Genomic DNA, 25226 nt, shown 5'->3' on the forward strand with positions numbered 1-25226 from the left:
AGAGCACCCATACTTGGAGAGCTATTCAGAATCTATTGGGGGTATAGCTCAGTGGTAGAGCATTTGACTGCAGATCTATGCAATCAGTATTCATCCAGCTGTCAAAAGCCATCTTGAAGCAGGGTTCTGTTTTCCTTCTTTAACTTCTGGGCCTGGCCTCCTCTCCAAGCCTTCCTGGAGCCTCTTAGTCTTGTCCTGGATGATTCCTGATTTATTGCCGTAAAAGCAGCATTTTTCCTGTAAAAACAAGCATATGCCTCCCTTTTCGGCTGTTAGTAGGTCTAGTCCCCTCTTGTTTTGTAGGACTACCTCAGCCTGTTGTTGGAGATAGGTCTCCCCCCAATATAATCAAAAGAGGGCATAGGGAGGGCCTCATTTCCAGGAATGATATTTACATATGGGATTAAGGTGGCTGGGGCACAAAGGCCCATCCAATTGGTGGGCAGAAAGTCATAGGTCATCCCGCCTCCACAAACATAAACCATTCCAGAAGGCGGGCAGTGTTGAGCACTGGGCTCAGTTGTGTTACAAGTACAGAAGGAAGGATGAATGTATCCCACATCTATACTGGAATTATTAGGGGAAGGCGGGTCCCAAATGCAAGTTCCAGAGGAAACATTGGGAAAAGCTGGATGGGGATGGGAAAGATGGCTGAGCAAGTTTTTAAGGCTATTTATCTTCTTTAAAATATTTAGGGTAAATAATGCCTTTTTTAGTTGATCATGTGGGGGTAAGGATTCCCCCTTTTGTTTTTATAATTGAGACTTGAGAGTCTGATTATCCTATCTTTAAAATTTTAGTTGTACTATGGTAGTATAAGCCTTATATATGAGGTATAGAAAGTAGACATATCTCATATTTTAAATATCTAAACTTGTAAATATCTCACAATTTAAATATTTAACATTTATAAACATAGGCAGAACCTGTCATCAGTCTTGAAAACATTACCAGTTGATTTATAGAATAACTCATTTAACCTAGAAATTTTTAGCACCTGTGTTTGAAAACATCTCTGTTTAGTTTAGATACCTGTGTTGGTACAAATTACCCAGAGAACACTGGAAACAGAACCACAGAGTTTAATAATTTTTTAAACCAAAACAGCTAGCTAAATTTTAATATAACCCTTGATAAATATTTTTGAAAGAAAAACATTATTTGACAACCATGATTTTGGCTTAAGCTTGATAGTTATTGATTTTATGTACCACAGATACTTTTATTAACATAAAACAATTTTATGTTTTACCCATGACTTAAATTTGATAAAGCTTAAGCAAGCTATCCTAACATATCCCAGGAAGATGAAAGTTATCATTACTGAAATTAAATCACTTAAACCTAAGTTATATGTTATAAACCTAAGTGATTAAACCTAGGTATGACCATTCAATAGAATTAGCATAAATAAGACAGAAGCTATTTTTAAAGTTACAATGTCTTTAGGTATGAGTACTTCACCTTTGGAAAATAACCACTTCTGTGTGAGCCTTTATCTTAAGAATAGTTAAAACCTTGATGAAAAGAGGAACCTAATTTACTTTACTGAGAGAATCTTAAAGCCAGTTTTATAACCCTTAAATCATAACAAATTAGCATCAGTGACCTGTTAATGAGTGAGGCCTTATCATAAGACTCAGTTTCTCCATTGATTGAAACCTTGTCATCAGGTAAACATTAGATTTAATCTAATTAAATGTTTTAATGAAGGGGCCCTTCCCCTGATATACACATTAGGTAAGTCTGATGCTTATCTTATGTAAGGAGTTTGTAACCTGGTCAAATACCTTGACTCAGTTGACCTATTTAACATTTTGTCTAGTGAGAAATTTTATCTAACAGATATGACTTGAGGTGTTTAAAAGAGAAGAACTGAAGAGAACCACAGTTATATGTTGTACTTTTTTTTTTTTTTCTTTGTCAGAGACAGTTGGCCATTTTTGTCTCTAGTCAGAGTCTGGACACATGGCTTAAACTTGTATGGGGTCTGAGATCAAGGGGTTTTTATCCATTCTTTTAGAGTTCAGCTTTCCATGGATTTAAGTAGCGTATATTGGAAAGCAAGAGCAAAATGAAATTACAGAGCAGAGAGATAAGCATTATGACATGTTTTATCCTATTCTGAAGTTGTTTGTTTTTACATAGCAAATTTACCAATTTGCAAAACACAAGGTGATAGACTCTTATTTATGTTTAACCTGGTTAAACCTCCACTTACAACTGTACTTATGACTTTGTGACCCACCTAGCATAGGCATCACCTGTGTCTAATGTAAGATGAATTTAGATTAAGACTATGTCCCTATATAAGACTTTTAGAGTATCCTTAAGAGATTGTAAACAGTTGAAAAATCTCTAACTTTAGTCATGGCGTTTAGGTTTAGCCTGAAAATTTTTTCCTACATACATACACACATCAATCCATTATAAATTTAACCTTGATTAAACTCTCTGGGCCTGGCAGCAGGACACAGCCAGCCCTTATGCCAGTAGCCCAGTTCCAAAAAAGTCCTCTGTAGTCTTTCCTTTCCCTTAGAAAGCTCATAAGCTAAGCCTCAAAGTTCAATGCTGTTTATTTAGCATTTTTAGACTCTCATTAGAACAATCCATAAAATTTGGCTTACCACTCCAGAAGACACCTTCAGTTGTAAGCACCAAGTCCATGCCTATTCCTCCAAAGCAAAGGTTCCAAAAGATCAACATCCATATGGTCATGTTTACCTCAGTACACTTCTCGGTACCAAGTTCTGTATCAGACAACTTCAGGTTAGCTGAGATAAACTTCCGGACCAGGTATAGTTATGGAGGAAGGGATATTTATTGATGCCTACAGATCCACGGGAAGTTCCATAATGACAGAAAAAGCTGTCCTGCCTTCACAGGCCCAAGGAGAGAGAGAGAGAGAGAGAGAGAGAGAGAGAGAGAGAGAGAGAGAGAGAGGCACAAGCCTAAAGGTCAAAAGCCACACAGTGTGTGTCCACTAGGGACATATGACCCATTTAGAAATACAAAAGCCACAGATGCTGTTTGCAGGTGAACCAAAAGTGAAAGGAAAGAGAAAGAGAATGAAGAGATGTTGACAAGCAAATACAGGTTATAGAAGCAAAGTTTAGCACATTAAATATGAAGACTGCCTCATAACTTATGAGGGTACACTCACCCACACATGTACACTGATTGATCTCCTCAACGAGAATTCCTGACACAGGGCACTAGTCTGCTGGGTTCCTGGAGCGCCACGTTAGGCGCCAGATGCCAGGCTCTGCCAGCGGGTACTGCTGAGGAAGGACCAGGCCCGCTGGTTCCTCCCAAGGGGTTGAGGAAGAGGGTAAGTGATGGACGACTCAGAACCTCTCCTAGTCACTGGAGAAAAACCACACTGAGTCGGGAGTCTTGTCGAAGCAGGAATCGCTTTATTGTTACAAGCAGTTGCCTCTATAATGTTGAGAAGGAAGGTGGGGATTTTAGGACTGGGGGAGCAGTAAGGGCCAATAGTAAACCGCGACCTTTGAGATGATTGGTCCCAAGCGCGCTGCGGGAATTCCAACTCCTATGCGGAAGTAGCAGGCCAGAAGCCTTTAGACATCTTGCTGAATCATAGCTGGCCAGAGGAAGGTCACCAAACTTTAGCTAGACTCAGGAAGTTTCACTAGGCCTCATGCCCGGGCCTCTCAAGGCCCAGGAAGTTAGTCCTAACAACTCCAACAAGTAATCATTTGACTCTATGAGACAATTTCCAACATAACATTTAATAATCATAACATGTTATAGAAGTGATAAATGTTGGTAAAATGGTAAGATGAAACAGGTAAAAATCTAGAACTTCTAGTGTCTGCACCAAATTCTGTGCTTTCCCTAGTGTGCTGCATGTGCTGTCTTGTTTTCATGAACCCCTTCTTGATAGCTGAGAAAGCTTCCCTCTCAGTAGTGAAGTATTGGAAACACGTGGGTCCACAGGTGACATGTTAAGTTTCCTAATCTACTGTATATACTGATGAGTCACACTTTGCTTTAGCTCATTTCTTAGGACAACTCCCTTAAAATAAACACTAAGTTGGGCTGAAGAGAAACTTAGCAGTTCAAGCACTTGCCTGCAAAGCCCAAGGACCCATGTTCCATCTCTCTCCAGATCCCAAGTTAGCCAGACACACAAAGGTGAGACAGCACAGGATGTACATGCCCACAGGGTAGCACAAGCATCTGGCATTGGATTGTAGTGGCTGTGGTTCTGGTGCCAATTTTCTCATTCTCTCTCTCTTTCTAAAAATTAAATAAATAAATAATAAGTCTAAATCCTAAGTAAGAATGGTGGCTTTTTTTTTTTAAAGAGAGAAAATATCTCCTAAGCTAGCTTTGCTCTCTTCTACATCTCACATGGTTTCCTTTTAGTTACTTTGTAGGTATGTGTGGTGATGGAGCCAATGACTGTGGGGTAAGTAGCTGCTATTGTGGAGCCACAATATTCCAATAATACACATTTGATACTATTTAGGTATAGCACCTACAGGGTTGTACACCATTCCCATGGATAGACAAACTGATGCTAAACATTTGGGAAAGTATTGACCCAATGACTCAGTGGTCACTTTGGGAAAGTAAGGATTTGGTTCTGGACTTTCTACTTCTGTGGTTTTGGGTCTCAATGCCATTTCTTAGGCAGCAGACATAGGAAAACCTGGTCATCTTCTTAGTGTTGGGGCCCACAAGTTACGTTGCAGCCAGTTTAACTGGCCTTTTCTTCTGGCCTCTGTAGAGGTGTGCATGAGCATACACAAGCAATAATCTGACTCTGCTTTCAGGCTTTGAAAATGGCTCATGTGGGCATCTCTTTATCAGAGCAGGAGGCATCTGTGGCCTCACCGTTCACCTCCAAAACTCCAAACATTGAATGCATACCTCATCTTATCAAGTGAGTAGGCATTTGCCCTAGCATTATTTTCTCTCTATTGACTTTTAAGTATTCTGCCTGGAGAAAATGGAAAGTTTGTGCTCCATGTAGAGAGAGCACTTTCTGTAAAAAAAATACATTTTATTGCCTAGTGGACTTGCCAGGAGTTATAAATATCATGGGGAGAATAGTATAATATCTAGCGGAAATCATTGATCGGATTTTCTTTCTTTCTTTTTTTTCCTTTTCCTTTTTCTTATTTTGGTTTTTCGAGGTAGGGTTTCATATTAGCCCAGACTGACCTGGAACTCACTATGTAATCTCAAGGATGGCCTTGAACTAATGGTGATCCTCCTACCTTTGCCTCCTGAGTTCTGGGATTAAAAGCGTGGACCACCACACCCAGCCCCATTGTTTAGATTTTTACATGTGTGTTTATGTGTGTAGTATGTGTGGTGTGGTATGTGCATGTGGGTGTGCAGATGCATGTGTCCCATGCCCACACAGGCACAGATCCCAGAAGAACCTCAGGTAGCCTCTTCCATGGCTCATTCATGTGTTTCCTCAAGGTACAGACTCTTACTGATTCCGAAGCTTGTCATTTTTTTGTGAGTTTCACCAATTCTCTAGTCACTGCTCCCCACAGGGCTGGAGTTCCAGATGTGCATGGCCATGCCCAGCTATGGAGGCAGGTGCTGAAGAATCAAACTTAAGGAGTCTCAAACCTCTTGGTCCCTTATGCTTGCACAAGAATCCCTTTTACCCACAGAGCAATCTCTCCTCCCCTGTTAGATTACATTTTAAAGGATTTGAATCAATACCTGTTAGCGTTTTGAAAGTTGCAATTATATTAGCTTAGATGCTTTATCCCGGGGGATGAAGAAAAGTTCACTCACCTTCCCTCTCGCCTTTTTATGTTTCCTCAGGGTACCTTTCCCATGCCCAGTTTTCAAATCTTTGTTAATCTTTGGTGCTCCCACTAAAATTTGCCTTAGTGCTGTATTTTCACCTCAGAATATATACTTCTGGGGTATTTGATTTGAATGACAGAGATGGCATTGTGGTCACACTTGGTTATCATAACTAACGTGTTTATAGTTTAAAAAGTGATGAGGAGTCTATTACATGTGAGAACATCCTACAGATTTAGACATACCTATTATTATTATTATTGTTATTTTTACAAAATAGTCAAGGGTCAGAGAATATAACTGACATGTTCCAGCTCATTCACTCACAGTAGGGTTGGAGATTACATTTGTTTGAATGAGTTTCATCTATGATGATACTTTTTCTACCATGTTAAAACAATGTGTTGGCTAGCTCCCGTCATTTAAAATATTTATTCATGCTCTAGACTCATGTTTGTTGAGTGTAAGTAAACTCAGTATCAGGAGCCAAGGGAAATCAATAAGGAGAAGACCAGATTGGGTCTGTGCTGCCAGGAAAATAAAATGGGGAGTGCAAAAGTTCATCGTGGGACCTGGGTAAAAGTAATTGGCTGCTGCAGATGGTGTGTGTTGGGGAACCTCTGATATGGGAAGGAACTACCTTCTAGGTAGGGAAAATGGCAGCAGCAGAACCTTGACCCAGGGAAAATTTCAGGGGTGAGGACCAGGCCTTGGGATCTTAGGAAGTCAATGTGACCATAAACAAATTAAAGTCCTACTTTCCCCCAACATGACATCAAGTGATGCTTTATACTTGTCTGTTTTATGATTTAGTGTCCTATTTACTCAAAGCTAGTCAACAATCACACAAAGGGAATGTTTTGTTGTGGCTGGTTGGTCTAAATTTGATGCACGTGATTTTAATCCAGGTTGTTGGGAGTGTCACAGCGACATCTGAATGAAATGTTTGCCAAACTCTTAAAGCACTGGTTGGAGAATAGCCCCAAAACTTACATGCTTCTCTTGGCACACAGATGAAGAAACCAAGACAGGGACTTGACCTTCCAAATTACATATGCATATGAGTATGAGGATAGGAACTGGCAACCAAGTTTGAGCTCAAACAGTTCCAGGCCTAAAGGACAAGTGTAATTAAATTGGAGCCCATTGTCAGGCTACGGCTGTGAACACTGGTCTGGAACTGGTGAATATTTACTCATTTATCTCCCACTGGCTCAGTATTGTCCACTATGAGAGACAGACGATCATATAACCATATATCTGATTTTCTTTTTGTCCTGAGTTCAGCCAAAGAGCACTGATCTGCTGACCTCATTTCTCTTTGCGACGTTCACTTTATTCCCTTTTCCTTCTGCTTCTGCACAGGGAAGGGCGTGCAGCTCTCGTCACCTCCTTCTGCATGTTCAAGTACATGGCTCTGTACAGCATGATTCAGTATGTTGGTGTTCTGCTGCTCTACTGGGTATGACTTGGGACCTAGCCTCTTGGTTGGTGAGAAAACAAGGGATAGCCCACTTACTGTGCAGGGCCTCAGAAAGAAAGGGTGCAAATCAGATTTCTGAATGCCGAGCACTGTTCTGAAACCTTGCATCTCCATGCAAGCACATACCTGTAATCCCAATTCCTGGGGGAAGGAAGCAGAAAAATCAAAAGCTCAAAGTCAGCTGAGTATGGTAGCACACGCCTTTAATCCCAGCACTCAGGAGGCAGAAGTAGGAGGACCGCCATGAGTTCGAGGCCACTGTGAGACTACATACTAAATTACAGGTCAGCCTGGGATAGAATAAGACCCTATATCATAACAAGACAATCCCCTCCTTCCACCCCCCCAAAATAAAAAAAAAAAAAACAGTTCTAGGTTATCCTTCACAATATAGCTAATTCAAGGCCTACTTGGGGTACATGAATCCTTGTCTCAAAAAAAAAAAAAAGACAGGGCCCATCCAAAACGATCCTCCTTAAGGTTTTATGAAAATAAATCAGAAATATGCAAACATACAGGACAAATTGGTATTATTTGTCTGAATTTCTGACAAACAAACATTTTATCTAGAAATAACTGCAGATTAGAACTGAACGCATTACTTTTATTCTCACTATTCCTTTCCCCAGCTTGGACCAGATCTCTATTGTCCCAATCCCACTCATTATAGAGGCGATTCTCTGCACTGAACTAGTGCCTAACTGGCTTCCTTACTATTAATGTTTGCCAGCTTCAGTGCTGTACATATCAGGCTACCTACACCTGGTTGTCAGTGAATGCAAAGTGGGGAAGAGAAGTAGAGAGTAGAGCCGGGCGTGGTGGCGCATGCCTTTAATCCCAGCACTTGGGAGGCAGAGGTGGGAGGATTGCCGAGAATTCGAGGCCACCCTGAGACTACATAGTGAATTCCAGGTCAGCCTGAGCCAGAGTGAGACCCTACCTCGAAAAAAAAAACAAACAAACAAACAAACAAAAAACTAAAAAAGAGAAGTAGAGAGTAGCAGTATACCCTCATATAGTGCTCATACCATATAGATACAAGAGATGTAAGTCATCTTAAAAGCACAGATAAGGAGCTGGAGAGATGGCTTAGCGGTTAAGCGCTTGTCTGTGAAGCCTAAGGACCCCGGTTCAAGGTTCAATTCCCCAGGACCCACGTTATCCAGATGCACAAGGGGGCGCACGTGTCTGGAGTTAGTTTGCAGTGGCTGGAGGCCCTGGCCCGCCCATTCTCTCTCTCTCTCTCTATCTGCCTCCTTCTCTCTCTGTCTGTGGCTCTCAAATAAATAAAAATAAACAAAAAAAACTTAAAGAAAAAGCACAGATAACAGTAGAATGTAGGAAAATCAACAAGGAAGGGTAAAGCTTTGAACATGCACTTTAATTACAACTAATTTGATGGAACATTTGCACAATTTAAATCTTTATTTTACATGTAGCTCTTACCATTCCTGAAAATTTAGTAACTGACTTTCAGGCATGGGTCACCATACTTCTAATATCCAAAATATACAGATCTGATAATTGTAGTATCATATTCCAAAAAAAAAAAAAAAATCCATGTATCTTGTGATGGCCTTTTGTTAATTAATAGGATATGACATATCTATTATTTAAGAATTCAAGCTGTGAGCTTACTCAATACTAACACCAATAAAGAGGCTACTTATGCTACAGACATATCTAGGTTTAATTTATTCCTTGTCCTCTTTCTCCTGGGTTCAAGGTTTTAGTCCCATAATTTTCAGATTACTCATATGTTCTCATACTGACTGATTAGGGGACCAGGAGTCTCTGTTTACAGAACTTTGGCCCTATTTTGGAATACCAGTAACTCATTATGCTCCAAATATAACTAAATACAGCATGATATTTCCTTCCTACCAATGGGTGAGAGCAAGTCTCATGAAGGCTTGAACATGTTTTCCACCAGACAGTTTATTACGATTTTATAACCTCTCACCTAACAATATTGGAGGATGCATATTGTGAGTTCAGTTGCCCTCATTTTCCATTAGTAAAATTAGGTAAGATTACCATGTATTTGTCACTTGTTACTGCTGTTGGGGTGCACAATTTTCTTGCACGAGACTAACAAGCAGGAAAGCGCAGGGATGGTCCGGCAGGAAGAGGCAGTCGCAACCCGGGATAGAACTGATGGACAGAATGTGGTAGCCGCACATGTAGGAAGCGCCCCTGGCAGGGAGAGGGTTTTGCAAGCTTGGCTTTGAGCTTTTCTACCATCTTTGCCACTCACCCACCAAGCCCAAGAGCCCCTGGCCACTCCATCTCCTTGGTAACTTAGTTGAAACATCCCATATGATGTGATGAGAAAGAACATGTAATTCCTATCCAACCTTATCCAAAAGCTTATAATGTTTTAATCTGCTTTCTTCTTTGTTTTTGTTTCCAGGAGACAAACAGCCTTTCAAATTACCAGTTTCTCTTCCAGGATCTGGCTATCACCACTCTAATTGGTGTAACAAGTAAGACACTTTTAAAACTTATTTCCCAGAATATCTCCCCTCAGTCACTTTCCCTCTGCCCTAGGAAGGGTTGCCTGTCAGGAGGGGTAGTGGCAGCAGGGACGCGTGGCTTATTCCCAAAGACGGGTTGGGGTATGTGGTGACATCAATTTTGAGTAATGAACAAAAGTGTTAATGAAGGAAAATCTAGTTATTTTTCTTTTTACTTTTTTTTTTTTTTTTTTGAGGTAGTGTCTCACTCTAGCTCAGGCTGACCTGGAATTTACTATGTAGTCTCAGGGTGGCTTCAAACTCTTGGCAAAATCCTCCTACCTCTGCCTCCCGAGTGCTGGGATTAAAGGCGTGTGCTACCATGCCTAGCTTATTTTGCTGTTTTCTACAAAATATACAGTATCTATAAATGGGCATTAATCATTTAAAATGAAAATGAACTTGGAACTGGAGCTGACATCGCTGTGTTTTTCGTGTAGCTCTAGCTGGAAGGTGTCCAGTTTACAGAGCTTTTACATGTCTGATCTCCAACTCTTAGCCTGAGCGTGGTGAATGGAGAGCTTAAAGGTCATCTTTTTTTTTATACTGCTCCCACCTCTCACCATTCTAATGAAGATAGAATTTGTCTCTCCCGATTCCCTGGACAGGGAAAGTTTTTTAAAAAATGACTGTATCTTTAGAGCTATTTTAAGCTCACAGGAATATTGAGATAAAGGTATAGAGATTCTATCCTTTTCCCCTGTCTATACACAGCATTGACTTATTAACATTCTTACTCTATCTAAGTGAGGTACATTAACCACAATTGGTGTACCTACCTTGACATACCACGATCCGCCCAAAGCCCATTGCTTATATTGGGGTTCATTCTTGGTCTTGTGCACCCCATGAGTTTGGATATATGTCAGATGATTCATATCTATCATTGAACTATCCTACAGCACATTTTCACTGTCCTAAAAAAAAATTCTGTGTTCTATTTATTCTCCACCCTTTTCCAAAGCCCCCTACAACCCTTGTCTTTTTTAAAACTTCTATTTATTTATTTGAGAGTGACAGAGAAAGAAAGAGGCAGAGAGAGAGAGAGAGAGAGAGAGAGAGAGAGAGAGAGAGAGAGAGAGAATGGACATGTGTCAGGGTTTCCAGCCACTGCAAATGAGCTCCATATGCATGCACCTCCTTGTGCATCTGGCTTATGTGGGTCTTGAGGAATTGAGCCTTGAACCAAGGTCCTTATACTTCACAGGCAAGCAGTTAACTGCTAAGCTATCTCTCCAGCCCTGTCTTTTTATTATATCCACAGTTTTACTTTTTTTCCAGAAAATCATCCAGGTGAAAATCTGTAGCATGAAGTCTCTTCGGATTGTTTCTCTTTGGTAGTTTTGCTCAATCATACACAATTTAGGTTCTTTTAAGTCTTTCCATGGTTTTACAGCTCATCTCTTCTTAGCACTGAATAATATTCTGTGCCTATATGCCACAGTTTATTTTTCCATTCACTTACTGAGGGACATCTTGGTCCCTTTCAAGTTTTGGCAACTATGAGTAAAGCTGTTTTCAAGATCTATTTGTAGGTTTTGTGTGAACATAAGTTTTTAAACTCCATTTGCCCACTTTGTTTAATAATGGGCTTGAAAAATTGGCAGCCGGTTGACCTCGTGAGCCGTTCTGGCTGTCACTGTCAGGGAGGGGACACACTGCTGACACATGACAAAGGGGAAGTGCTTTCACTGCCTCTGCATCCTACGTGTGTCACGGTCTCACTTTCACAGTATTTCTCCTTTTATCTTTTCATAATTTTAACAGCTGCTATGCCAATTCATTTTATAAATGTGTTCAAGAGTCTGTAGCCAGGGGTGTTATGTAAGAGTTTGCTGAGCTTTGTAAGATCCTGCTAAACTGTCTTCCAAAATGTGTATTCTTTTCTTTTGAGTGAGTGTGTGTGCGTGCACACGTGCGTGTGTGTGCACATGCAGCTTGCTGGGTAAGCACTCTTCACTCAGCTACACTCTAGCCCACAGATTTTCATTTTCACCAGTAGTGTTGAATCCAGGGCTTCACCCATGCTTGGTGAGCTCGTTATCACGAGGTGTACCCTGTCCCACCGATGTCCATTTTCACTAATAGTGTTGAGCCTAGGGCTTTCAGACATGCTAGGTGAACTCTGTGCCACTGAGCTGCACCCTAGCCCACCGACTTTCCTTTTCTTTAATCAGTGGTGAAGGAAAGTTTCCATCACACCACATCCTCACTTGCATTTGCTATTGTTACTATTCTGAATTAAAGCTGTTCTAGTAGTGTGCTGTGGCTCCACTTGTACTTTCTAGTCTGCTTCCTCTCACTTATTTTGTTCCTGTCATTATCTCTTTCTCCATTATCACCAGCTTTACTTTGGTCTCCTCGCTTGATTCCCATGAATATTATGTTCTCAATCTTCTTTCTTTACAAATTTTTACTTGAAGCTGGGCGTGGTGGCACACGCCTTTAATTCCAGCACTAGGGAGACAGAGGTGGGAGTGCTGTCATGGGTTCGAGGTCACCCTGAGACTACATAGTGAATTTCTGGTCAGCCTGGACTAGAGTAAGACCCTATCTCGAAAAACAAATAAAACAACAACAACAAAAACCTCTTCCTTGGGCCCAAGCCCATAACTAGCTACCACCTCCTCTGTTCTCCTTCATCCTCAATACCTATGTTAATTGTATCTAGTTTTGTGGCTATTCCATTTATACCAGCCAACTCTAATATCCAATGGCATGAATTTGAATTTGGGGTTTTGTTTGATATTAGTTACTCCTCTTGTGGCTGTGACCAGGTATCTGACAATAAGCATCTTAATGGAGGAAGGTTTTACTTTGGTTTACAGTTTGAAGGGGTACATTCTAGCATGGCTGGAGTAGTAGGAGATCTCTTGTCACCTTGCAGCCACAGTCGGGAAGCTAAAAGGGATGAGTGTTGCTGCTCAGCTCACTTTCTCCTTGTTATTCAGTACAGGATCCCAGCCCATGGAATTGGGCTTCCCGCATGTAGCATGAGTGCTCTTACGTCCATAAACCTAATCTAGAAATTTCCTCACAGATTTAAACAGAGATTGAACTCCTTGGTGATTCTAGATCCTATGAAGTTGACAATATTAACCATCATACTCTCAAAAGAGCAACTAAACTATATGCACATGAGTTTATTAAAGTTTCATTAAATAGAAAAGCTGTGGGGAAACATTTTGCAAATGATAAAATACACAATACTTTTCATTGAAAGTTCTATTTAACTAACTGATTCTCTCAGAATTCTTTCATTCAGGTAGCCAAACTCTTCTGTGTACAACCTATGGCTGCTCACTTACCTAGATGCAGCAGGAATGTTGGTTATAATCATAGATGAATGAGACAAAAGCAAAGAAAGGCACATTATCTAGTGATATGGACAACTTATTTATTGGATCAAATAGCAGTTTTTACTACTACTTTTATCATATTCATATTCATTTATTATAATAGTGGTTAGTGGAAGGATATTTCCTCAGTGCTTTAGTCATACTCATGTACTCTGTCAAATAATCCCACACCCAGGCCCATGCCAGCAACTGTAATTGCAGTAAGTGGGTCACATCCGCACATAAGGGAAAAAGATATCAAAGTAGAAGGGGGACTTCTGGGGAAGAAGGTCCTTAGTGGAAAGAGAATGGGTATGGGGTCTAGAGGAGGCAGGTGGAGGGGATTAATATACATTTTATATATGTGAATAAAAATTGTCAGTAAGGGCTGGAGAGATGGCTTAATGGTTAAACGCTTGCCTATGAAGTCTAAGGACCCTGGTTTGAGGCTCGATTCCCTAGGACCCACGTTAGCCAGATGCACAAGGGGGTGCATGCATCTGGAGTTCATTTGCAGTGGCTGGGGGCCCTGGCACACCCATTCTCTCTCTCTCTATGTGCCTCTTTCTCTCTCTGTCTGTTGCTCTCAAATAAATAAAAATAAATAAAATTAATTTTAAAAAAATTGTCAATAATAAAAAATGATATTCATAATCTAGTGGCTACAAAGGGGATGCATTTTTCAGTTTACATTTCATGATTCACTTGAAGGATATAGAAAATGACCAAATAGAACAAGACAGAAAGCCATCTTGATTATTCATTTTCTTTGTTTTAATATGTATATGTTAAATTGAAGACTTGCATCATTTACTTTGCTTGATAATGGACTTGCAAAGTCAGTGGCAACTGGCCCTGTGTGCAGCTGTGGCCATCACTGTCGGGGCGGGTGCACAGGCCTGACACACCACGTCGCGCAGCTCTGTCGTTGCCTTTCTGCACGTCATGGTCTTGCTTTCGTGCTGCTTCCTCTTTTATCTTCTCATCACCATTGGAATTTAATTTAATTTCACTTATTTATTTGAGAGAGAGAAAAAGAGGCAGATAGAGAGAATGGGCATGCCAGAGCCTGTAGCCACTGCAAATGAACTCCACATGCATGTACCACCTTGTGTATCTGGCATACTATGGAATTGAACCTGGGTCCTTAGGCTTCACAGTCAAGCATCATAACTGCTAAGCCGTCTCTTCAGTCCAGCCCCACCACGATTTTAATAGTTACTATGCCAGTTCTTTTATAAACGTGTTCATGCCCAGGTGGAATAGCAGCTAAGCCCATGTACTCCAGCCACGTGACACTGGCTGCCAAGTTCCATTCAATGACTTCCTGATGTCAACCATGGCAACTTTCCCCTCCACATGCACTTAACTTACTGAATAGCATTCACTTTGCTCAGAAGATTTTTTTTTCTTTTCATTCTTGTGATACAACCCACTTGTGAATTATCTACCACTTAAATGAACACTGCTTCCCTGTCTCTTTTTCATGTTCTTAAACCTTGTTCTCAGATGATCTTGTCTCTAATCTATACCCTCTCCCTAAGTGATCTCAACCAGTCTCATGACTTTAATGTCATCTGCACATGATGAATCCCTTAACCAAGTTTATATCTCTAGAGGAGATATCTTCTAGAGCTTTAGAAATGAAGCAGCGAGTCTTGAATATTTAACAGGGTTCACACTCAATATGTTCAAACAGAACTCTCACCTCCCCTGATCCAATATCCAAAACTTGTGTACTTATTAAGGTCTTTATGCTTCTCACTGTTCTAGGTACATGAACATATCAATTAGGTACAACAAAAACAAAGATTTCTTTCTACATAGAGCTTAGTCAATGGCTTAAAGCCATTCATTCTTATCTTTTCTCTTAGCTTCAACCTTCATGTACAATACATTTGAATGTTTTATTTAATCTGTTACCAAAGTACATTTGGATTTCCTTTATGCCATTTTCACTGTAGCCACTGTCACCTCTCCTATAGGTCAGCAATCCCTTCAAAACTGACCTTGTTTTACTCTTGCTGTCCACCCCACAGCCCCATCTATTTTTCACATCATAGTGAAAGTGTTTGTAAAAATGATAATGTTAACATGTTTAGCAATATTAAATCTTCCAATTCATGAACATGGGATGTCTTTCAATGTAATTATGTCTTTTCAGGTTTCAACCAAATTTTTGTAGTTTTCAGTGTACAAATCTTTTTCTTCCTTGATTAAATTCATTCTTAGGTCATTTAAAAAAGTATTTTGTTTATTTATTTGAGAGAGAGGAAATAAAATAAGCAGAGAAAGACAGAGAAAAAGAAAAGAGAGAGAGAGAGAGAGAGAGAGAGAGAGAGAGAGAGAGAGAGAATGGGCATGCCAGGGCCTCCAGTTTTGCAAACAAACTCCAGAAGCATGTGCCACCTTGTGCATCTGGCTTATGTGTGTACTGGGGAATTGAACCTGGGTCCCAAGGCTTCACAGACAAGTACCTTAACAACTAAGCCATCACTCCAGCCCCTAGGTAGTTTTTTTGAGGAGCATGCTGTTGAAATCAGAAATGATATCTTAATTTGAATTTCTTTTTACTGTTGAGATGAGGAAACACAACTGCTTTCTCTATATTGAACTTTATCCTGAAACATTGCTAAATTCTTTTATCATCTGTAGTAGCTTTCTTATTGATTCTTTGGAATTTTTAGTATATACAATCTTGTCATTTGCAAATAAAGATAACTTCATTTTTTCCCAGTTGAGTGAATATTATTACTTTTCCTTTCCTGAGTCATCTGGGTAGAACTTCTAGTCTGCTGTGGCATGGCCATGTTAACAGCAGACATAAAACTTTTAGTCTCTCACTCCGGCTATGATGTTACCTGTGGAGTTCCTTACATGGAATATAATCATAGAGGTTTACATGCAGCACCCTGGAAGTGACAGTCTAGTTTGAATTAATATCACAACTCGATGAGTAGGCAAAAATCTTAGCTCCTTTCTAGCTCCTGTGTAGGTGATGAGTCATTATTCTCTCTTTGGAAAGTTTTGTGTTTGGCTTTTTATACTTTAATCAAAAAGCCTTGTTGCTAGTCTCTTTGGACTTGGCACTGTTATTCTTTAAGTTTATTGAATGTGCAGATTCATTTCTCTTATACAGATTGGAAATTTTTCTGCAATTTTTAAAAATATTCCTTTTTTCCCTCCCAATAATACTCTTACTGTGTGTACTGCTCTACTTGATTATAAGCTGCAGGTCCCTTTGGCTCTCTTTACTTTAAAACAATCTATTTTTAAGTAATTTTCCTCAAATTGGGTTAATCCAACTGTCCTACATTCAATTTTAGTTATGTTTTCCTCTGCTTACCCAGATGTGCAGTTGGATCCATCTAATGATTTTTTTTTTTAAATCTAGTTATTGTCCTTTTCAGCTTTATTATTTCTTTTGGTTCCTTCAATAGTTTCTGTTTTTGTTGAGTTGCATTTTATTTAAATGCTGTTTTCCTGATTTCCTTTAGGATTTTTGTGCATGGTTTTGCTTAGCTGTACGGGACTATTTAGTGTAGCTGTTCAGAAGTCTGACTATAGAATCTAATATGTGTGGTTCTTCAGCGGCAATTTCTCTTACTTATTTTCTTCTGATAAATGATTTTATAGAAACTTTGGAAATCTGATTAAACCCCTTCCCCAGGGTTTGCTATTTTTGTTTTGCTATTACAACAATTCATCTATTTACTGACTTTCCCAAATTATGTTTGCAAAGATATGCAGTTGTAATGTCTAGCCACTGAAATCTCTGTTTCTTTACCTGGGGTTTTGAAAGGAATCTACATAAATTGTAGCCAAGAAAAAAAAAAAAAAAAGAATAGCAAGGAAATAAACAACACCTTTCCCAGCTTTTGCAAATTGATTCTGTGATAGCATATACATTCAGCACTTGGACTTGTACTGAGCCTGGAGGTCTTCTCAAAACACGTATAATTTTTTGAGGATGTATCTGGCTTTGATACTATATAGTATACATGGGTGTTTTGGAATGGCTCAATTTCTCAAAGAAAGTCTCTAAGCTTTTGGTGGTTAGTTTGGACCGCATTGTAATTGTTTGCCTCAGGCAAATGTGAGCTGTCAGTTTATAATCGGTTCAAGGGATGTATACAGCTTTTCTGCCTTGAATGATTTCTACATTAGGTAGGATGGGAAGAAGTGCTGGATTCACTTCCTCAGGGAGCTGCTGATAGATCACAGAGGACAAGCAAACACTTGTGGATAAAGTCTGCCATGCTCCCTCTGCATCCAGTGTAACAGTCACCCTTTGTTGCAGGGACAAAGTACCCAGTCATAAGCAGTTTATGGGAGGAAAGGGTCTATTTCAAGCTTAGTTTTTTTTTTATATTTATTACAGCGAGAAATAGATAGATAGATGATAGATAGATAGACAGACAGACAGACAGACAGACACAGAGAGAATGTGCACGCCAGGGCCTCTAGCCACTGGAAACAAACTCCAGACACATGTGCCACATTGTGCATCTGGCTTATGTGGGATCTGGGGAAATGAACCTGGGTACTTAAGCTTCAAAGGCAAGTGCCTTAACTACAAAGCTATCTCTCCAGCCTATGAAGCTTACAGTTTTGTGGGGAAGCTTCATAATAGTGGAGAAAAGCAACAGGCTTACAATATTCACATCCGTTGCACAGAGAGAACAACCAGAGTGAGCTAACTCCCAACATCCAGCAGGGCAAGACGAATCAACCCAATGTCTGTCTCTAGCAACAAGTCTCCCTCAGCAAGGCTCTACTTCCTAGAGGTGCCACCAGCTAGGAATTGAGTATGAGGCTTAATTACATACACATGAGATTATGGGGAACATTTCACATTCAAATCCCCACACTTTTCTACCATTCTTAAAGTTGCATTTTTTTCTCAACTCAGTGTCCACTATGTTACTACAAACTGTGTTTTTCAATTCTGGCAAAGTTGGTTTGGACAGTTTGTAAGATTTCTTGGCAGGAATGAGAGCTCATGTATGCCTACTTCACCATTTTGTTGATGTTTCTCCTTTTGTCATTAAATATTTGAAAACATTACTAGATAGTGGCTGCATTTTGTTGCATTATAAAGATACTCTGCATTTGTTGTAGATGATGTGTGATAAACTGTTTTCCTCATGCTGAAACTTTTAGTCTAGGAGAAATTTCCAAAAGTAGAAAACAAAACATGGGAGACTTCTCCATCTTTTCTAATGTATGACCTTGTTGTCTTGAAGCTTTGCATTGGCTCATGTGCCCGCAGGTAGCGCAAGGGAGGGCTCCTGTCCTCACTGCCTACTTTTCACTTAACCACTTTTTTCTATTCAGTGGTCAAAATTGGTATCCTGTGATGGCTGCATGTTCTGTTCTATTAAAGACTTCTCACATGTCTTCAATTTGGACCCATTAAGTCAGTGCCTTGTTCTCTCAGTATGTGATGGATTTTTTTTTTTTGTCTATTTTCTCAGAAGTGTGAGTTAAAGAAGTTACATCATTTTAATGATCAAGAATTATTTTATTTCCTCTGCTCTCGTAGTTGTAAAAGTTGGGTTTATTTTGTAGTGAGTCTGAATGGTGCTTACCCCAAGCTGGTGCCATTCAGACCCGTAGGACGGCTGATCTCACCACCTCAGCTGCTGTCTGTCATCTTCAACATTCTTCTCAGCTTGGCCATGCACATTGTGGGCTTCGTCTTAGTGCGGAAGCAGCCTTGGTACTCCATGGACTTGCACAGGTATGCTAAGACCTCAGCTCTGGCTTCTCACATTTTAATTTCCATCAAACAGCACCTAGTGAGTTTGAAAAGAGTCAAATGCATTTTTATCCTGTCCAGGTTTCAGTTTCTAGAAGTTCTTTGGAAAATTTCAAGGATCATTTCTGCTCTGTAACCATTTGATAGAATGTTATTGGCACTTTCCTTTGCCTGTGTTGTGTGGGAACGGTCTCTGATCATCTATTATATCTAGGATGGCCACGGGTTATAATTTTCTTGGTCTGCCCTAGTTTTCAAGAGCTAGTGTAAGTGACATTCCAGTGAAATGACTAGAGTCATTTCATTTCAAATCTGTGCCTGTTCAATGACAAATTACATGATTACCCTATGGATTAATTATCAGAGGTCTTAAACCACTCAGGGGAAGTATCATTACTTGCTCAGTTCTTTCCCATTAGCCTAACTCTGCATGATGGGTGCAAAGTTTGATGAATATGTAGCTGCTTGACTATTTACCTACATTTGTATCTACTTACCTATCAGCATACATCCATTGTTTTTTCTATATTTTGGTACATTCTTCATCAAAGTGCACACAATTATGGGAATATTGAGGGCCTACTCTGGATAGTGTTTATCATGGAGTCATGTAGATACAAAGGCTTCCTGAGGATTTTCCATGGTATTTTCATTAAACCTTTTGGTTTCCCATAGTGCCTGCACAATGAAAAATGACAGCCTCTTAAAGTTAACTACTTCTCCAAATGTTCCTGAAAAGACTGGAAGTAATGGTGCCTTCACAAGTTTTGAGAACACTACTATATGGTTCTTGGGAACAATAAATTGTATCATTGTGGCTCTTATATTCTCCAAAGGAAAGCCATTTAGGCAGCCCACTTATACAAACTGTGAGTATCAATGTAAGGCATGAGAACATTAGGGAGTGCAGCCATGCCCAGGTCATGCTGGAACCAGCAGCAGAGTAGCCTGTTATCTAGCATCTCCTAACTTCCACTCCAGTGCTCCGTAGAAGTGCAGCCTCATTCCCATGGTATTTTGCTTTCCTCAAAGCTGCATTATATACAAAGGCTTCTTTCATCATCTTACCTCTCCACCCAGTTTGTTTTTAGGTGTTTTTTTTTTTCTTGAGGTCACTCCAAATTGGGAAGCTAATGTATTTCTTTACTTGTCAATACCTGTCAGAATTCATCCTGGGAGAGTTGAGGAGAATGGACTTGGTCCTTAGTTGGAACATGACTCTCATGAAGTCCATGGTCAGCTAGTATTGTGTAGTGACAGATTGAGAATGGATCCAGCCTGGAGAACTTTGCTATGGAGGACTATAGAGGCTGTGGGTTGGAGTTCTTCTCATATTCTTAAATTCTGGGGTGGGGCTGGCATGTTAGGAGAAGTGGGTGACATATGTAGTCTTTGAAATACTCATTTGTATACTGTTACTGACCACATTAATTATGAAAATTCAGGAGCAAAAGTTAAACAATCAGTATCCTGTTAAAAATTTGCTGTTTGACATAAGCCAGATGCACAATGTGGGACATGTGTCTGGAGTTTGTTTGCAGTGCCTGGAAGCTCTGGTGTGTCCATTTTATCACTCTATCTGCCTCTCTCTCTGTTTCTCAAATAAATAAGTAAAAATAAAATATTTTTATAAACATGCTTGAGAGATGGCTTAGCAGTTAAGGCGTTTGCCTGTGAAGCCTAAGGACTCAGGTTTGATGCCCCAGAACCCACATAAGCCAGATGCACTCTCTCTAATAAATAAATAATTTTTTTTTTTTTGTTTTTCAAGGTAGGGTCTCACTCTAGTCCAGGCTGACCTGGAACTCACTATATAGTCTCAGGGTGGCCTTGAACTCATGGCAATCCTCCTACCTCTGCCTCCCAAGTGCTGGGATTAAAGGCATGTGCCACCATGCTCGGCTAAATAAATAAAATTTTTAAAAAGTTAAAAAAAAAATTTGCTGTTTGAAATTTATTTTTCCTTCTCCTTAAGATGAAGTATTTGAATGCTAATCTGTATGTAAATGCAACTTAAAATTTTATGTTTACAGCATTTATGGTTCCAGATGAGTTGCATTACACTCAGATACTTGAATATCAAAGCATTTCTTGAAAGTGCATTTTGTCAATGTTATTATATATATGCCACTTATTTTAACTTGAACCTATAACATGAATGTAAAAATTTCCACTCTCCTCAAAGACATGCATAGAAATCATACAGGTGAGAACTATTGCATAGATATGAGTTCCTTCCATCCACTACACCATGGTTAGATGCAGAAATCAAGGAAAGATTATTCATGCTAATCTCAAATGTCTGTCAATAGCTGTGACATTCCACACTTTGATTTCTCAGAATGATAGTGTGTGTTCTTGTTTCCTCAGATATGTTTGTCCTTGTGCTGGTTTTACAGTTGGGCATGTGTTTATTCATTCTATTTGCTGATATTCCAGAATTGTACAGGCGTTTGAATGTAAGTAAGTCTCATCTCTTCTGACAGCACCTTCAAAAAACAAGTCATGATTCTGATTGACATGGATTCTTGACACCAGTTATGTTTGTTTTTATTTGAGATATATTTATACTGTATCAAATTTGTGGATAGATATATTAGAGAGAGAGAGAGAGAGAGTGAGTGCATGGGAGCACCAGGGCTTCCTGCTACAGCAGTTAACTCCAGATGCATCTGCCACTTTTGTGCATCTGGCTTTCTGTAGGTACTGGAGAATTGAACTCATACTGTCAGGTATTGCAAGTAAACAGCTTTATAAACTCTGAACAGTCTCTCTAGCACTTGACACCAATTATATAATTTTGGAACGGATGGGTTTAAAAGAATGCTGAACTTATTCTTTTTAAATTTAGTTGTTAAGGAAATAAAATTCTATTTAGTGTTGCTTTTCAAAGACAGAAGGTAGTCTTGAAAAAGTATTCATAATTTTTTTTGAAAGATCCCTGGTATGATTAGATATAAATACATGTTTTCTCTTCTAAATGTGAAAATATTTCCTTCTAAATGTTCTTATAACACTTTTTCAGTTAATTCTCAGATCTGTTGCATACATTTTATAATGTTTTACAGAACCATTTTCTCTGTATATTCATTATTATACATATTATACATATTCATTATTACACATATTATATACTGGTTTTGATAGAACCATGCTCACCTATCTCAAGCACTCTTACATTTTGTAATATTGAGACAAATTCAAAATCCTACTGATATTATGGTTTCACACACTCAAGCAAGGAAAAACTGTATTTGATTCTTTTAATATGTTCTGCTTTTGAATTAAGATATAATCATTGCTAACTGTCCTTTACACCAATAAATATATGACAGTAAAAAACAAGTAAAGGAGGTGAGATTTTCTTAGTGCTGTGCACATTTGTCTATTTCTCCAAGATGAATTTGAAGAGGAACAACTTGTTCATTCTTATATTACCATGCCTCATACAGTGCATGGCACACAATGGTAAATGAATGACCAATTTATCAGTGGGCATTAGATTCCTCCATACAGATGACCATGGAGAGCTTTCAATGCATTCCAGAACAACAATATCTTTCCCCCATAGTGACACCATCATACACTAAGTGTCTATATTTTTCTCTTATTTTAGAGTTGCATTATGTTGTGAAGCAAGTGAATTTACCATTGTTAAAGTCTCTTCAATTCATTAAATTAAGGATTCTTAGATGACTAATTTAAACTCTTTAATCCCGCAAAAATGAAGGCTCAGGCATGTTTTGGTTTAATCACATGCTTCAATTTAGGAGGACTCTGACAGGTTGGTGCTCTTGAATAATAAAGCAGGGAACATATTTGGTTGGAGCAACCTGCATGTAGTCATTGCCAGCATGATGACAAAGGATTCTGCAAAGAATTATTGCTCACTTTAAAAATATCTATCCTTCTTATTATTACATAACAACATGGGTCCATTTTAGAAAATCTTAAATATTCAGGCAAAGAAAATTTTGACATTATTCAGCCTCTTTCCATCTTTTACAATTCAAATCAATGTACATTGACTCAAATTTATGAAGATTATTTTATTTTGAATGGAATCATGCTGTTTTGCAACCTAGTTACTACTTACTTTTAAAAACTTACATTAATATTTTAATCAGAAATACATTCACATGGCTCAATGTTAAAATAAATTATATATGATAAAAAAATCTCTACCAACCTAGCTCTGAAGGCAACTTGTGACATCAGTTTATTTTACATACTTCCATACTTATTTATAGACATATATGTAGAGAGAGAATTATATGCATTTCATATGTCTATCTTCTTCCACATTTTCATACTGCCATAGGACACTATTCCATTTGTATTCTGAGTTACTGATGTCAAAGTGAGAGATGTGAATTGCTGGAGGAAATGTCTGAGAGGGAAAGGGTAGGAAGCTAGGGGCATCAAGAAGAGTTGTCACACTGTGATGGAGGTCTGCCTCTGTGAAGGAGAGGGGGAAGGCAGGAAGGCTTAATGAACAGAGTCTCAGTTTGTACTGAAGTTCTAAGAATTAAGCCAGAATTGTCTATCAGGAGTGTCTGCTGTCTCTCAGGAGTGAGTCTCATGAGAATCCGTCTGTCCTCATTATTGGTTATGAACAGCCCTTGGGAAGTTTGGCTTTAGGGTGAAAGTTGTGGGATTTTGAGTAGTGTTTGGGGTATCCAATATTTGTCTTCCCAGCAGCAGGAGATGTGAGAGGAACATTTTCAGAGCTGTGTGTATTTATCTTCCCAGCAGCAGGAGATCTGAATAGAACATTCTCATGGCTGCTTCCACCACACACAGCTCTGTACCTCGCTCCTTTCATGTAACACTGTATTTTGGTAATTGTTCCATATCAACATATAAATCTTCCTCATTCTTTTTAAATATAAAATGATAGTTTATTATATATATGTATGCATTACATTTCTAGTAATATTATGTATTTACCATAATATGTAGTTTCATATTGACAGACATTGGGTTGCTTCCAAATTTTTACCATTAAAATTAAAATGCAATAAAAGAATCATATATATCAGGCTGGAGAAATTTCTTAATGGTTAAGTCACTTGCCCACAAAACCAGAGGGTACAGGTTTGATTCTCCAGTACCCATGTAAATCCAGATGTACAATATGGCACACACATCTGGAGTTTGTTTTCAGTGACTAGAGGTCCTGGTACACCTATTCTCTCTCTTTCTCTTTCTTTCTCCCTTTATGTGTGTGTCTATTTGCCTCTCTCTCTCAAATAAGTAAAATATTTTAAAATTTTACATACACACACACACACACACACACACACACACACACACACACACACATATATATATATATATATATTACTTCAGTCACACAAAGTATATATAAATTCCTAGAAATGTATTTAAAATTTTATCATTGAAAGCATTGATCTCCAGATGATTGTGTCAGTTTTTATTCACACCAGTGTATGAGGCAATACACAAGATATGCTACATACAGTAGTGTGTGCTTGGCTTTTATCCATCCATCCATCCATCCATCCATCCATCCATCCAGGCAGCCAGCATACTCATATCAACACTGCTCCTGGGAAGAGGTTGAGGAAAGGCACCGAGAATACACATATTGCACCTATGACTTATCACCTATGCAAATTTACCCTGTGATCATGTGTGTGTTTGTCTTGAGACTAACCGTCTTCCTCATCTTCTGCCAGTTGCTGTGCACTCCTGTCCTGTGGAGGGTCTACATTGTCATCATGCTCATCTCCAATCTCATTGTGTCCCTCATTGTGGAGGTAAGTGTCCTCAGGCTACCAGTCATTGTGTGCATGAGTGCTTTTGAGTCCCAAGAATGGAACATTTCAGCCCTGCAATGGTGCCCTTCCTTCCTACTGTGAGCAATGATTTTTGCTTTGGTAAGTCTTATCTGTAAAGTGGGACTAGGGAGAATAGAATTAAAATCTTTAAGGTTCTATCCATTCTTAAAATTCCCAAATAAATTCAAATAGTACTCACATTTTTTAAAATTATTTTTTGGGGGCAAGCCCAAAAGATTGGCCTTTTTTATGAGAGAGAGAGAGAGAGTGAGAAAGAGAGAATTGGCATGCCATGCCATCCAGCCACTGTAATTGAATTTCAGCCACAAGCGCCTTCTTGTGCACAGGGCGACATTACATGCTTGCATTATGTTGTACATCCGTAGACCTGGAGAGTCCAATATGAGTTTTTAGGTTTCACAGGCAAACATCTTAACCACTAAGCCATATCCCCAGCCCCAGAACTCACATTTTTAAATTGAGATATGATTGACATAATATACAATTTACCACTTTAAGGTA

The 25226-nt window shown here is 39.1% G+C and overlaps 1 protein-coding gene across 1 annotated transcript in view; it reads left to right on the plus strand.

Annotated features, from left to right (window-relative positions):
• Positions 1-25226, plus strand: part of Atp13a4 (ATPase 13A4) — a 138769-nt gene that overhangs the window by 106891 nt on the left and 6652 nt on the right. Inside the window, exons 22-29 of the mRNA XM_004654257.2 lie at positions 4393-4435; positions 4803-4912; positions 7168-7264; positions 9699-9771; positions 18711-18882; positions 19576-19769; positions 21271-21359; positions 24603-24683. Coding sequence (XP_004654314.2) covers positions 4393-4435; positions 4803-4912; positions 7168-7264; positions 9699-9771; positions 18711-18882; positions 19576-19769; positions 21271-21359; positions 24603-24683 — 859 coding nt within the window. The remainder of the gene's footprint in view (positions 1-4392; positions 4436-4802; positions 4913-7167; positions 7265-9698; positions 9772-18710; positions 18883-19575; positions 19770-21270; positions 21360-24602; positions 24684-25226) is intronic.

This window comes from Jaculus jaculus, chromosome 5 (assembly GCF_020740685.1).
Source record: "Jaculus jaculus isolate mJacJac1 chromosome 5, mJacJac1.mat.Y.cur, whole genome shotgun sequence".
Taxonomy (NCBI): Eukaryota; Metazoa; Chordata; class Mammalia; order Rodentia; family Dipodidae; genus Jaculus; species Jaculus jaculus.